Source organism: Mytilus trossulus, chromosome 14, assembly GCF_036588685.1.
Source record: "Mytilus trossulus isolate FHL-02 chromosome 14, PNRI_Mtr1.1.1.hap1, whole genome shotgun sequence".
Lineage (NCBI taxonomy): Eukaryota > Metazoa > Mollusca > Bivalvia > Mytilida > Mytilidae > Mytilus > Mytilus trossulus.
Genome location: NC_086386.1, coordinates 16927753 through 16944863, shown reverse-complemented (window position 1 = coordinate 16944863; position 17111 = coordinate 16927753). Strand labels below are relative to the sequence as shown.

The 17111-nt window shown below is 31.7% G+C and overlaps 1 protein-coding gene across 1 annotated transcript in view; it reads left to right on the top strand.

The window, feature by feature from the left end:
* The first annotated feature begins 917 nt into the window (after positions 1-917).
* The window catches only part of LOC134697519 (uncharacterized), a 39528-nt gene continuing 23334 nt past the window's right edge, over positions 918-17111 (top strand). The window contains exons 1-2 of the mRNA XM_063559799.1: positions 918-962; positions 1285-1873. Coding sequence (XP_063415869.1) covers positions 918-962; positions 1285-1873 — 634 coding nt within the window. The remainder of the gene's footprint in view (positions 963-1284; positions 1874-17111) is intronic.

Here is a 17111-nt window from a genome sequence, read left to right as displayed (position 1 = left end):
TTATGTCGAAATTACGGCATAGCGTTGTCGTAATAAAGACATGTTATTTCGAAGTTTTTTTTTGAATGGCCCTTATCGGCTTCCGTAGATTCGCGTGTCTGACGTAAGAAAATTATATACGTCGCATATTTTTATCGTTCAATGTTTACAAACAATTTTAAAAGTTCACATGGGCAATGTTAGCATGCAAGGTTAAAAAATCAAAAGTATGTAAGAATTAATTTCAGAAATAGACCGAGATTTAAAGTAGTCCAAAAGTTATAGAATTTATAAGAATCCACAAATAGTTCATTCAACTACGCGATTGAATAATTTTGACGTTTGTGGTTCAACGTATTTTCTAATTCATAAAAGAAATATATGAAGCATAATGGCATATAATAGAACAATATCATACTGACGGGATCTTTTAAAGTACAGAGTCGCCATAAGAACAAAAGAAACACAAAAAGTCGCATATCCAAAGCACACCAGCAAAAAATGAAAGATAATACAAACACTTTGACGGAATTTTTAAGTACCGAGCTTCGTTAAATGGATATCACATAAAACAATCCAACAGTAAAAGTAATATTAATAATATAACAAAACCAAATGAAAGATCAATATAACACGTTGTTAAGATGATATACAACATCAGTACGCGGAATCTAAACATCAATACCATCGTGTATTATCTGTGAAGTTGATACGGAATATTTATCAACAAGGTCTTGGTACCTTCCGATTTTATTTTTTTTAGAAAAAGGACGTTATGTTACTTATGACAGCAATAAAACATGGCCAATGCACAGGGTCGCTGTATGCATTTTGAAATACAGTTGAGAGTTTCAAAGTCCTTGTCTCAAGCTACTGAACCACATTCAATCAAACTTTTTTAGGGCTACAGATTTCCCCATAATATTATTTTGTTCTCAATGAAAAATGAGATTGTAGGAAACTCATTTATATATGTGACTAGGGTAAAGTTGTGAACGTTATTAATGTAGTTATTTGCAAACATTTTTATCCAGGAATATGCTAAATGGGCAAAACAATTAATGAATGGATGATAATGAAAAAAAAAAATTAATGCATTCGATAAATTGTACTGAACTTTGAACTGTTAGTGTTTACGTTTTTTGCTAACCCAGTTTTAAACTGATCTTTGACTTAAACAATTTGCTTTAAGAGAATATCCAAAACTGTGGGTCAAAAAACATCAATAGGACAGTTGAGGGTCATTGTCATTACTTTGCACTAAAAAAAAAGATATTAATTATAAATACATCTGTATTATTTTAGGCAGTATGTAGTCTTGGGGGAACTGGATACAGAACTAAATGTGATGATTTGAGCCAAATGAATCTGAACAAAGATGTAGTTATACATGTTAGACAAAATCTTACAGAGTTTCGTAGTGAGATAACAAATCTTCAAACTGACCTTGGTGAAGTTAAACATGATCAGAACAAATTAAAGGAGACTGTGGCAATTGTCAACGTGGATTTATCATCCATCAAAACTCAGCAAACGATTTTTAGAGAAAAAGTCACTGTCAGAGCTACAGACATACAAAAAGACATAGATGCAATTAAAATGAACCAGAACACATTTAAGGAGCAAGTTACAGCCCAAAGTTCAGAAATTCAAAAAGACCTTGGTATAGTTAAAGATGATCAGATGATATTTAAAAAGAAGGCTGTACAATTCCAGGAGGATATAACTTCAGTAAAAACTGAGCAGATAGCATTTAAGGAAGAAATCACTGTCACAACTGCAAGCATCCACAGAGACGTAAATACAGTTAAATTGAAACAGGACACTTTAAAGGATGAAGTAACTGTCCAAAGTTCGAAAATTCAAGAACAATTAGGCAGCTGCAGGTGTGAAGGTATGTTACATTATTTCTCTTTTAACCCAATATTTTTTTTTGAAATACCGGCATTCTAATGTTTATCTTAAATTTAGTCATTTAATTATTATATTTGTAAGGACAAAGTTAGCCTGCAGTTATGAAGTTTGATTTGAAATGACAATAACATTCAATGAGAGCTTTTACCTGACCCAAGAAATTGCAAAAATAATATTGAATAGTATGTTAAATCCTTTCTAAATAGTATACACTTTATTGATAAATAGACAGGTTTAGAAGGTATAGTCATTTTAGCGCAGATACGTCCGTACTGATTTCATTATGATTTCAAAAATATTTTGATATTGTACGGAAGAGTATTAGGGACTTAGAAAAATAAAATTGGCATTGAACGTTTTTTCAAAGTCGAAATTTTGACATTTTAAATCTTTAAATTTTGACTTTTCAAATCCCGAAATTTTGACTATATCTTGAAATTTTGACTTTCTAAAATTTGAAATTTTGACTTTCTAAAATCTTGAAATTTTGACTTTCTAAAATCTTGAAATTTTGACTTTCTAAAATCTTGTAATTTTGTCTTCCTAAAATCTTGAAATTTCGACTTTTGGAAAAGTAGAAATTTGGCTTTTTAAAAACTCGAAATTTCGACTGTATAAAAAGTCGAAATTTCCCTTTTAAACTCAAAATTTCGACTTTTTTTAAACTCGAAATTTCGACTTTGAACTTAAATCTCGAAATTTTTATTTTAAACTTAACATTTTGACTTTGAAATCTCGAAATTTTGACTTTTTCTAAGTCCTTTTAAAACTTTGATGCTAGGTTTTCAAACACAGCTATTACAATTTTAGAAAGGGGTAGACATGGATGCAAATTATCAAAGCGTCATCCACACATTTTGGCAATTTATATTCAGAAATTGGTTTTGTTCTTAAATTAAGATATGGATTAATAGCAATTAATATTGAAGAGTTTCATCCCTGTTTTAGTTTCCCCGACACTGTCATAGGATCGTCAGATCTGAGGACATTTAGCATCAAAGTTTAAAAGGCCTGTTTGTTTGCCAAAAGCAAGTCACTGACTTTGCCTTGTTTAAACAATGGTAAATAATGGGACTCTTGTGGTTTTGTACTCAAAATTCAATTTTGTACGGACAAAAGTGACTTTTGTTCAACAAAAAGAGTTCAGTTTGACAAAATTTGTAACATACTACAAATTTAAAATTTTGTCATACAAAATTATTTATCAGTGAACAAAAGTCACTTTTGTCATGACAAAATTCATTTTTGTTACACAGGCTTGACTTTTGTTACCTAATTTGAAAATTAGGGGACAAAAGTCAATTTTGTATGCAAATTAGTTTAGTTTGGATTTTGTGAACTAATTTGCATACAAAATCGACTTTTGTTTCACAAAATTGACTTTTGTGAGACAAAATTGACTTTTGTGAGACAAAATTGACCTTTGTGAGACAAAATTGACTTTCGTGAGACAAAATTGACAAAATTCAATTTTGTTAATTTTGTCTCACAAAATTGAGACAAAATTGAATTTTGTTAATTTTTTCTAACAAAACAGTTTTTGTGAGACAAAATTGAATTCTGTCGTCACAAAATGAATTTTGTCGTATTTGCATACTTTTTTGACAAAATTGACTTTTGTCATGACAAAAATGAATTTTGTAATGTCGAATTTTGTCTACAAAAATGAATTTTGTCATCACAAAATTGAAGTTTTCATAACACAAGTCTGTATCACATAGTTTTGTGAGACAAAAATGATTTTGTTATGACAGAATTGAATTTTGTACAAAATCACAAGAGTCCCATTCGGCGCTCCGTAAATAAATGTTAAAAAAATGCCCTGTCTATTTAGGACGACCAATCAGCTGCTCAGTTTTCTAGTTTTGGAATTTGGAAATGTTGGTTCTTTTTTCTGGAAGATTGATTTAACTCTACAAGTTGGCATTCTTATTGCACAACTATTAATAGTTATCAAAAGTACCAGGATTACAATTTTATACGCCAGACGCGCGTTTCGTCTACATAAGACTCATCAGTGACGCTCATATCAAAATAGTTAAAAAGCCAAATAAATACAAAGTTGAAGAGCATTGAGGACCAAAAATTCCAAAAAATTGTGCCAAATACGGCTAAGGTAATCTACTCCTGGGGTAAGAAAATCCTTAGTTTTTCGAAAAATTCTAAGTTTTGTAAACAGAAAATTTATAAAAATGACCATATAATTGATATTCATGCCAACACCGAAGTGCTGACTACTGGGCTGGTGATACCCTCGGGGACGAAACGTCCACCAGCAGTGGCATCGACCCAGTGGTGTAAATAGTTATCAAAAGTACCAGGATTACAATTTTATACGCCAGACGCGCGTTTCGTCTACATAAGACTCATCAGTGACGCTCATATCAAAATAGTTAAAAAGCCAAATAAATACAAAGTTGAAGATCATTGAGGACCAAAAATTCCAAAACATTGTGCTAAATACGCCTAAGGTAATCTACTCCTGGGGTAAGAAAATCCTTAGTTTTTCGAAAAATTCTAAGTTTTGTAAACAGAAAATTTATAAAAATGACCATATAATTGATATTCATGCCAACACCGAAGTGCTGACTACTGGGCTGGTGATACCCTCGGGGACGAAACGTCCACCAGCAGTGGCATCGACCCAGTGGTGTAAATAGTTATCAAAAGTACCAGGATTACAATTTTATACGCCAGACGCGCGTTTCGTCTACATAAGACTCATCAGTGACGCTCATATCAAAATAGTTAAAAAGCCAAATAAATACAAAGTTGAAGAGCATTGAGGACCAAAAATTCAAAAAAATTGTGCCAAATACGGCTAAGGTAATCTACTCCTGGGGTAAGAAAATCCTTAGTTTTTCGAAAAATTCTAAGTTTTGTAAACAGAAAATTTATAAAAATGACCATATAATTGATATTCATGCCAACACCGAAGTGCTGACTACTTGGCTGGTGATACCCTCGGGGACGAAACGTCCACCAGCAGTGGCATCGACCCAGTGGTGTAAATAGTTATCAAAAGTACCAGGATTACAATTTTATACGCCAGACGCGCGTTTCGTCTACATAAGAATTAACCCTTGTCTTTATATATTAGACTGTTGAATAAAAGTATGTCGTTATATAGGTGTGTCAGAATAACGGGGTTGTCTTGATACACAAATCTGAAGTCCAGACTTGAAATATGTATTTGAACGTGAAACATATTTTATTTATTCTTCGGCAAAAACAGATTTTCTATCTAAAATAACCTCTTCAAAATAGTTGAGTTTATTAAAATAAGCTTATCAAGTTTATGATGTATATGGCTCTCGGCTTGCTGATATAAATGACTGTGAAGGTGATAAACGCAAACGTATAAATACTGTCGAAATTTTTAGTTTAAAAGAAGTTGAAATTTCGAGTTTAGAAAACTTTGAAATTTCGGTGATTTTAAAAAGTCGAAACTTAAGTTTAAAATCGAAATTTGACTTCTCTAAACTCGAAATTTCGACTTATAAACTCAAAATTTCTACTTTTTTAAACTGTGAATGTAGATTCTTAATTTTTGGTCACGTTTTCAAATTGGTCTACATTAAGGTCCAAAGGGTCCAACATTAAACTTAGTTTGATTTTAACAAAAATTGAATTCTTTGGGTTCTTTGATATGCTAAATCTGAACATGTATTAAGATTTTTGCTTATGGGGTCTGTTTTAAAGTTAGTCCAAATCGTGGTCCAAAATTTAACTTTGTTTGATATCAACAAAAATTAAATCCTACGGGTTCTTTGATATGCTGAATCTAAACACATATTTAGATTTTTGATTATAGGCCCAATTTTCAAGTTAGTCCAAATCGGGGTCCAAAATTAAACTTTGTTTCCTTTCAACAAAAATTGAATATATGTTTCTTTTTATATAACATCTATGCTGAATCTAACCATGTTTTTATATTTTTGATATTTGGGCCCGGTTATCAAATTGGTCCACATTGAGGTCTAAAGGGTACACATTTGAAGTTTATTCAATTTCAGCAACACAAATTGAATTCTTGGGGTTCTTTGATATGCTGAACCTAACCATGTATTTAGATATTGGATATTGGACCATTATAGGTAAATGTCCAATTTAAATTTTTTAAGTTTTTAAGTTTAAGTTCTTAGACCACATTCGTTCTGTGTCAGAAACCTATGTTGTTTCAACTATTTAATCACCATCAATATTCAGAGCTGTATTAAGCTTGAATGTTGTGTCCACACTTGCCCCAACTTTTCAGGGTTCGAACTTTGCGGTCGTATAAAGCTGCGCCCTACGGAGCATCTGGTTTATATCTGTGATAATATTCAAATTAATTACCAATAAACAGCTGCGCCATGAGCGCATGATACATCCGACGTCTTGTGTGGAAGTTTTATGCAATAATCATAAATAGTTTCTGAGAAAGTTTTAAGCAATAACCATATATTGTTTTTGAGACACGGCGGGACATGTGAAACCCCCAACCCTGTTTTTTTTTACAAAAAACTAAATATCACTAAAATAAAATTTTGAATCAAAACCAAAAAGTATACAGATCTTTAGATTAATATAACAAAGAAGTGTGTAACGTTTTAAGCAATAATCATAAATTATTTTTGAGATACGGCGCGACATGTAAAAAAAACCTCCCCCTTTTTTACAAAATACTCAATAACTCAAAAATGAAATTTTGAATCATCACCAAAAAGTATACAGATCTTTAGATTAATATAACAAAGACATGTGTAAAGTTTTAAGTAATAATCATAAATCGTTTTTGAGATATGGTGCGACATGTAAAAAAAACCCTCCCCTTTTTTACAAAATACTCAATAACTCAAAAATAAAATTTTGAATCATCACCAAAAAGTATACAGATATTAAGATTAATATAACTAAGAAGTGTTTAAAGTTTTGAGCCATAATCAAGAATCGTTTTTGAGATACGGTGCGACATGTGAAAAAAACACACCCCTGTTTTAGTTACAAAGTTCCGTAACTCAAAAAATTTTAATCTTATTTCATCAAAAAGTATACAGATCATTTGACCATCATAAGAAACAACTATGTTAAGTTTCATGAAATTTGGATAAGTCGTTCTCAAGTTACGGTGCGACATGTTTACGCCGGACAGACGGACAGACGGACGGACGGATAGACGGACGGACGGACAGACGGACGGACAGACGGACGGACAGACGGACGGACGGACGGACGGACACCGGACATTTGTATACCATAATACGTCCCGTCAAAATTTGACGGGCGTATAAAAACTGCAAAAAAAATCCTTAAGATAACTAATTTTTGGCCAACAACTTAAATTTCAGGGAAGATAGATATAAACTTGATGAATTTTGTTACTCCATGTCAGGTTTGCTTTAAATGATTTAGTTTCAGAGATATATAGCAAAGAATTGTATTTTACCCCTATGTTCTATTTTTAGCCATGGCGGTCAATGTCGGTTGACAGGTGAGGTCGTCGGACACGTTTGAAACTAGATACCCAATGATGATGATTGTGGCCAAGTTTGGTTAAATTTGGCCCAGTAGTTTCAGACAAGAAGATTTTTGTCGAGCCTTCGACTTTAGTCGAAAATCGCGAAACTAAGCGATCCTACATTCCGTCGTCGTCGGTGTCGTCGTCGGCGGCGTCCACAAATATTCACTCTGTGGTTAAAGTTTTTGAAAATTTAATAACTTTCTTAACCCTTTCACGTCCAAATTGGACGTAAACTTATGGAAAGACACTATCAAAGTTCAATCGCATATAGCATTCGCACTGAGGCTTACATAAAGGTCGTTTCAGGTCCATTTGAGAGATAATTGATAAAATATTTCAAAAAATATAATATATCAGAAATTTTGTCTTTTGAAGTCACGTGTTATCTGTCCAAAAGTCACGTGACTTGCGAAAAAAAAGTAAAAAAATACAAAAGTCTTCCGAAAAAGGTCGTGTTGAGACTTTTATAAGGGCTAATAGGATAAAGTTTTAGTGTCAAAGCAATGTCCTAAGTCTTATAGACACAGGAAAGTTACCATTATGGTATAGTTGGAGGAAATACGTGCTATATGCCCCCAAACGTTGATGCCCGCAACATGCAAAATAACGGTTTTCAGCCGTTTTTTGGTCAAAAATCTTATACTTGACACAAATTTTAGCTGAAATTATGTTTTTCCAAGCAGCACATAGAATTTTGACATTGAAAGTAAAGATTCAATGAATGACCAATAATTACTTTGGTGTTTTGGGCCTATGATGTTTTAGTTTAAGGGGGGGGGGGGTGCAATTAGGACACACATTCTTTAAATACATACAAACATTGTTTTTAAGTTGACTTTTGTATGTATTTATGACCCTCTTTTTGAAATTGAAAGTAAAGTTAAGTTAAGTTAAGTTTCATTTAATATAGGAAATTATTTTTTCACCTCCGGCTTTGAGGTTCGAACATGCAATCTTCCTGCCGTGGGCTAGTGCAGCTTCCCACTGAACCACGGGAGTTCCAGTTTAAAATAATGAAATTTTAATACTTAACTCTTTCATAAAGCAACGAAGTGAAAGTAATCAAATAATCAGCCTGTTTACTGTTTTCGTTTTAAAATTAAGTCTCGATATAATAAAGAATTGTTTTAAAACCCATTATTTTGAGCAAATATAGGATGATATCATACTTTAGTCTGCCATTTTTTTTCTAGACGTTTACCGGTTTCTTTATTTGAACAAAAGTGTTTTCGACATTTCCATAACCAGGCACTTCAGAAACAATGTTCTGTTACATCTATTTCAACTTCGAAAAAAAAAATTCATGACTTTTTGTCTTTTTTGTCTTTTTTTCAATTAATTTGGAAAGAAATGACCACAAATTGAGAGTGCATTTCAAGTAAATGATTGCGTTGGTACACTTTCAATCACTTTTTTCACTTAAGTACAAGTTTTAATCATACTTTGAATAGTTTCCTTCAAAAATACACGGCGAAGTTGATAAAAAAAAGTCATATTGCTCCTAAAATCAACAGTTTATTTTCCCATACTCGACGGAAATATTAAGTTCAAATTAAAAAAAAAACACACGGTTTTTACAGGAGAAAACGTTGTCCGTTAGGGGCGATTTGATACCAAACCGTACTCGGAAGAAGTTTAAGGCACCACTAATCACACAGCTGTGATATAGGGGATTGATTTGAGCCATCAACCACTTCTGTACGTCAACAAATGTCAAAGATTCAATACTTTGCGCAAGTTAGTTACCCAAAAATATAGCCCATCGGTACCAGAGTACCGATGGGAACAGGAAGGGGTTAAACTATACTGGATTTCTACAAAACTTGGAAAGAAGCTTGTTTATGATCATAAAATAGTATCCGGAAGTAAATTTTGTTAAAATAAAATTCCATTTTTTCTTTATTTTATTTATAAATGGACTTAGTATTTCTGCGGGGAAACATTACATTCACTCTGTGGTTAAAGTTTTTAAAAATTTGAATATCTTTCTTAAACTGTACTGGATTTCTACCAAACTTGGACAGAAGCTTTATTTATGATCATAAGATAGTATCAAGAAGTAAATTTTGTAAAAAATATAATTCCATTTTTTCTGTTTTTTACTTATAAATGGACTTAGTTTTTCTGCGGGGAAACATAACATTCACGCTGTGGTTAAAGTTTTTAAAATTTTAATAACTTTCTTTAACTGTCATGGGTTTGTACCAAACTTGGACAGAATAGTTATCAAAAGTACCAGGATTATAATTTAATACGCCAGACGCGCGTTTCGTCTACATAAGACTCATCAGTGACGCTCAGATCAAAATAGTTAAGAAAAGCCAAATAAATACAAAGTTGAAGAGCATTGAGGACACAGAAGCTTGTTTATGATCATAAGATAGTATCTAGAAGTAAATTTTGTAAAAAAATAAATTCATTTTTTTTGTATTATACTTTTAAATGGACTTAGGTTTTCTGCCAGGTAACAACACATTTACTCTGTGGTTAAATTAGAAAAAAAAATTAATGACTTTTTTAAACTATTTTAAATTTGTACCAAACTTTGACAGAAACTTGTTTATGATCAAAAGCTAGTACTGTAGTATCTAGAAAGGAAATTTTGTTAATATTTGGTACCTGTGTATCTGTATTTTACTTATAAATGGACTTAGTTTTTCTTCCAGCTAACATTACATACAGTCAGTCTGCAGTTGAAGTTTTTAAAACATTTATTCGATTCATAAACTATCCTCAAATTTTTACCAAACTTGGACAGAAGCTTCTTACAATCAAAAGATAGTATCAAGAGGAATATTTTTATTGATTGTTTTCCTCATTTTTGTTGAGCCTGGGAGTTACAGGAAAAGTAGGCGAGACACTGGGTTCTGTAGAACCCTTACGAAATTTTATAAAAGTTAACAGACGACGACGGACACCGGACGTCAAGTAATGGGAAAAGCTCACTTGGCCCGTTTTGGCCGAAAAAAATTTATACGACATGTATCTACACGAATATTTACAATTAAGTCCGCTCCACCGAATACATCATTGAACTGCTTGTAAGAATTAATTCCTTAATATGACTTTCTTTCATTGCTTGTGTTTATTGTTTTAACGAAGCAAAATGAATGGAGAAGAAACCGTAACAATCAAACCTAAAAAACAGAAGAGAAAATGACAAAACACCAAAAAAACTACGAAAAAAAAAGTAGTCTACCAAACAATACATGTATAGAAACGAAACTGTTACAAGGGCACTAGCTGTCAAATTAATGTTCACCGATTTGACATAAATGTAAAACAATTATCCACACTATTAAAAGTATAAAATGAGCAATTTACATATGGTGCGGTCACAGAAGTGTAAAAAGTCGTCTAGATCGCGAGTTTAATCTCCCCAAATAACACATGGCTAAAAATGGTCTTAACTTAAAGACAAATATGTCTTCTTTAGTTTTTGCTCTGTCGTCAGAATTTCGTACGGTCATATTTTTCTAAAAAGTCGTTTAAATGACTAGTAGTATATTGGTGAGTTTCAAACCCCCTTTTTCAAAAAGGAAAATTGTGTATGTTTGCTTGCATTTAATTGAAATAGTTTTTCCTGAAGCTATTTTTATATGTCAAAATATTCTTTTCATTATTTTATTTTCTTCTAATCTATAAAATTTGCAAAGTTTTGACTGTTTAAAATTGAGGTAATTTTATTTGCAAATTCAGACACAAACTATAGAGTTTCTTCTTTAAAGTAGTAATACAAATCATCCCATAAAAGCATTTCATAAAACTAATTTAATAGTGATAAAATATCGGACCAAAATATTAAAAAAACCTTAAGAAATCAATGGAAAAAGAATGGCGTAAAAAACTGATATATGGAATGACTACCTTTTTCGCTATTATATACACATATTTTTAATTAAAGTGCACTGATATATGCCATATACTTTGTTTGTGTATGTTTTTTTTGTTATAAAACATCAAATTATAGGGAAAGCGGTAGTATTTATTTATTTAAGATGCTCTTTATAACTTTACTAGACATATATATAATTTAGTAACTGCTGCAGTCTCATTGTCCAGACAAGTTCAATAGTTTATAAAAGTGCTTATTTGACATATTTGAAGTTTCCAACGCTTGAAAAATGTATAGAACATTTAAACAATAATTTTATGTAAAATAGTTTACAAAGTAGAACCCGCATACATTAACTAATAAACTATATGAAATAAAATAAACTGCATTTTTCTATTACAATAATCGCTCTTCCTTTGAAAAAGAGATTGTTCCACCAATCTAAATATATTAACAGACAATAAAACGCAATAATAAAGCAATATTTTTTTCTTTATTTAATATTTTTTTCTTTGTTTTTATTTTCTTTTTGAAATTTCATGTTAAATGTGTTATTTTTTTATTCTATGCCAAATTTTTTAAAATAAATTGGTGTTTATGAAGTTACAATACTTTGGTATTAATTTTGAATCCTTGCTCTTGGTAGAAATTGTGTACAATTGTATGTTTACTATATTAATTTGAAAATGGATTTATAACTTTTAATTATTAATGTAAATAAATAATCAATATCCATATTTAAACCTCAAAACAATATAGAACACAAGCAATTTAGTGATGAAAAACCAATGGATATATAAAAGTATAGCCTTTAGTTTTTGATTTTAAGCGTTAAAAAAAACTTGAACTTGTTTTTTAATATTTTTCTCTTTTTTTTTTTTCTTTCTTTTTTTTATTGTTTAGACTTCCTTAGTCATACTAATTAATTGGTGTTTTATTCTTTAAATTGTTTTTGATTTAATTGATGTTATGGTGATAAAATATCATTAAGTCTTAATTATAAATCGTTGTTCTTCGAAGTTTGTTACCCACATGCTTACAAATGAACGTTAATCTTTACAGTTGATGAAAATTAATAAAAATATATGCAAAGTGTTTAAACAAAATGTTGCAAAAATATATGTAGGATGAATACACTTGAATAAACCTTAAACAGAAATTGATTTTGCTTAATCTAGTCTCTAAGTTACTGTCTTATCATTTTGATGGCGTTCCTGCTCCTGAGGTAACCTATTTGTCAATTATATGTGGCGTCCCTGCTCCTGAGGTGACCCATGCATATATTTTCGATGGCGTTCCTGCTTCTGAGGTAACCCATTATCTATTATTTGTGGCGTCCCTTCTTCTGAGGTAACACATTTTGTCAATTGTTTGTGGCGTCCCTGCTCCTGGGGTGACCCATTATCTATTATTTGTGGCGTTCCTGCTATTCAGGTAGCCTGAGCATTATGCTTGCCTATATATGTATAATTAAACTTTTATAACTCTGATTTTTCCAAAATGTACAGTAAACGGCAACAAGAATTTGACTAACTTGTTCCTAATTGGTAACTTACAAACAAGGATATTTACTTTACGTAACCCTTTATGAAGTTGAACCTAATCTTAAAGACGACTGATTGCAAATATTAATATTGACATGCGTTTGAAATACATTTTTTATGTACAAACAAAGTTCTAATTAACATCAGTCTGAAAAGTTATTCAATGGATGATTTAAATGAATAAAGCTTACAACATTTTGTCAAAATATAATTTTATAACTTATTTTAAAGTATTAAAGTCAACTTTTGCTTAAAATTTCAAGACATGAAACGCAATATGGTTTGTGAAATGAAATGAATATTTTGTTTCATAGCTGAAAATTTTAAATTAAAAATTTGGATTTTAAAAATAAACTTTTGATGTACTCACAGTTTCATGAAAATATATGTTTACAATAAAAAAAAAACACAACTATAATAACTTTAGAGTTCTTAATGTCACTGATGTTGATAACAGTTCTTGGTTCTTGGAAAATTATGCATTATAATGTTCTTTGATTCTGGTTTTCTTTCTCTGGTTGATATCATTGTACAATTGTGCATTCTGATTAAGTCACAAATAAATCACTAACTGGAAACAAAAGTTAAATTGAATAGTCCGAAAGGTACAAAACTAATGTTCAGCTGTTAATATTCCGGTTCGAATTGTCGAAACACTGTCTTAGTTTCTGTGGCATGCTGTACGGTCTGGATGCCGATGTTTGGTATTAGCGTTTAAATTTCGTCCTTCAGTTATTGTAGAAGTAAATGTTGGTGTCAGCTTTATAATTTCCTCCGCCATATATTATAACACATAATAATAGACCGGGTCCTAACCATATATTATAACAATAAATTGGAAGACATTACTATCCATGTGAATGGTATATGGATAGTTTGTATATGTGAAATTAGCCGTTGTGTTGATTCCCGACAGACTCTCAATAGACCAACTACATCTGTGAGAGCTGGTTCTGGGTCTTTACATGATGTGGGGGAAACTAGTCGTGGACAATGCCAAGGTTGGTGCATGGCATTGCTGCCGATATAGAGGCAGGCCGGGCTTTATTGCCGATGTAGAGACAGGCCGGGATCGACTGACACCTAGAATATCAAGAAACTCGCTATTGATTTCATAGCGGCTTCATAAGTTTATATACTAAGTTCTGAATGTCCTAGCAAGTAACAAACAAAAGAATGTATGATTTATGAGTTATCGACAAAATGTATAATACACAAATAAAGTTGCAGACGTCGCTTGACCGTTGTCCGAACTTTTAAGATGCTCTTTATAACTTTACTAGACATATATATAATTTGGTAACTGCTGCAGTCTCATTGTCCAGACAAGTTCAATAGTTTATAAAAGTGCTTATTTGACATATTTGAAGTTTCCAACGCTTGAAAAATGTATAGAACATTTAGACAATAATTTTATGTAAAATAGTTTACAAAGTAGAACCCGCATACATTAACTAATAAACTATATGAAATAAAATAAACTGCATTTTTCTATTACAATACAAGCAATCTTTCTAAACCCACTTTTAGATCTCTGTTAAATCTTGGATGAATTGATAAGGATGGTTTGAAGCTGGTAATTTTTTGGAATAAATGTCTTCGAACTTCTTACAATACCTTGTCTGTACTCGTAAAGAAAAACTCAAGAAAACGTGTTTGCTTTGAGCACAACCTTTCATGTACAGATCTGTTGCCATGAATGAATTGTGTAGAAATATTAAAACATGTCTTGTGACGGTTACTGAAAATGAAGATGATGGATATTACGGTTGATTTGGTATAAAGCTTGTTGCACTAGAACACACGGTCCCAGCCCCCAGGTTAGGGGAGAGTTAAATTTAAACCCCGCGACATTCTATATGTGTCTGTTTCATGTCACGGGACGGTAATGTAGTGTTTATCGTTTGTTTCTATATAATATATTTGTTTCTTTCTTATATATTTTTATACATTAATCAGGCCGTTAGATTTTTCGTTTGTTTTACATTACTAGTATTCATTTCGGGAATTGAAGACTATGCAGTATGAATTTTACTCATTGCTGAAGTTCGTACGGGACCTTTAATTGTTAATTTATGTCTCATTTAGAGAGTTGTCTCATTTGCAATTATATCACATCTTCTTTTTTTATATGAAATACTTTTGAAGTTTGTGGTACGTTGAGAGGGGGAAAAGGGGGATATAGGTACAAAACCTATAATGTAATAGAAATTAACCAGAGTAAAATATACAACAACAAATAATAGTACAGAAGCAGTAATAATTGTAATAAAAAAAAAAAAAAAAGCAACGAGTAGTCTATAAAAAAAACCTGAAGTATCCGCAAATTCAATTTGAGGTTAATTTGACTGTTACAGTAGTGTTCTATTGCTTTGGTTTGATACTTCACAATATGATATGTTAAAAAATAGTGTAAAGTATTGTACTGCATGACACTTTATTTTTACCTGAAATTGAAAGTTGTCATAAGGTTAAGGTGCTCTAAACTTTTCATAGGTTGAAAACTTAATTTATGAAATTTTGTTTATAAAACGTCGTTTTAGGAATTTTTTTTGATAAAAAAATCTCAATGATGAAGGTTAATATATAATAATCATCATTACTGAAGCCAAAACAGTATTTTTTGTATTTAGGTAGAGTTTAGAAGTAGATAAAAATGTCAAAATTGAAACCCTCCCAAATTTTCACAGATTTTTAAAATTTCGGATCTTCAATGCTCTTCAACTTTGTACTTATTTGGCTTTATAAACATTTTGATATGAGCGTCACTGATGAGTCTTATGTAGACGAAACGCGCGTCTGGCGTTCTCAATTATAATCCTGGTACTTTTGATAACTATTTACACCACTGGGTCGATACCACTGCTGGTGGATGTTTCGTCCCCGAGGGTATCACCAGCCCAGTAGTCAACACTTCGGAGTTGTCATGACTATCAATAATGTGGTCATTTTTACAAATTTCCTGTTTAAAAAAACTTTGAATTTTTCGAAAACTAAGAATTTTCTTATTACAGGCATATATTACCTTAGCCGTATTTGGCACAACTTTTTGGATTTCGGATCCTCAATGCTCTTCAACTTTGTACTTCTTTGGCTTTATAAACATTTTGATATGAGCGTCACTGATGAGTCTTATGTAGACAAAACGCGTGTCTGGCGTACTAAATTATAATCCTGGTACCTTTGATAACTATTTACACCACTGGGTCAAAACCACTGCTGGTGGACGTTTCGTTCCCGAGGGTATCACCAGCCCAGTAGTCAACACTTCGGTATTGACATGAATATCAATAATGTGGTCATTTTTACAAATTTCCTGTTGAAAAAACTTTGAATTTTTCGAAAACTAAGGATTTTCTTATCCCAGGCATTTTTTTTAAATTTCGGATCCTCAATGCTCTTCAACTTTGTACTTATTTGGCTTAAGGTGAAATTTTTCCCTCCTGTCTCAATTTTTATTATATTTTCTGTGTTCTACTAGCTGTTACGATGAAAATGGTACAATAATTTTTTTTAAATTGGTTCAGTTATAAAGATTTTATGAAGGTTAGCAGTTGATGTTGAAACGCGACAAAAAGTGTTTTAAAAATAAATGCTGGATCATAGTGAAAAACTTCAAGGCTGTCTCATTTGTGGGGTAAATTTCTAAAATTTTCCCTTTATCTTATTTGAAATCATGAAATTACCATAAAAGAGGACAAATAGTACAATTTTTAGGTATTTGAAAGTACTTATAGGTCAATTTTGCTGTAAATAGCATACCTAACCTTGGTTTAGAAGCTCTCAAGCAGGGTATAAATTTCTAGCCATACTGGCATCATTAAATGTAATTAATGCCAAATTATAATATAAAATCCTGCTAAAAATATTTATTTAACTTATTCGCATTAAAAAATATAAAGCGATACATTCTGAAGATAACATATAAAGCGCAATCTTAGGTTACAAGAGCAAAGCTAATAGAGTACAAATTTAAGACCGCAACATGTCTAAGTGTCAAAATGTGTATATTTGGTTGCTAAGGCAGCAAAAATTTGATTTTCTGGGGGGGGGGGGGGGGGGGGGGGCTATGGGTTTTTTTTGTGCAAACTTTTTTTTTCGCCTTTGGCGAAGAACAATCTATTTTTTAAGCGACAAACCAAAAACAATTTTTTTCTTTCAATTTTAGCATTACACATACTGGCAGCTGAGGGTGAAACAAACAATTGTTTTTTGTCAGGGTTTCACCAAAACCTGGTAACAAACTGTTTTTTGCAAATAAAAAACATAGCCCCCCCCCCTCCTCCCCAGAAAATCAAATGGTTGCTGCCTAAGGACAATAAACAATAAAATAAAC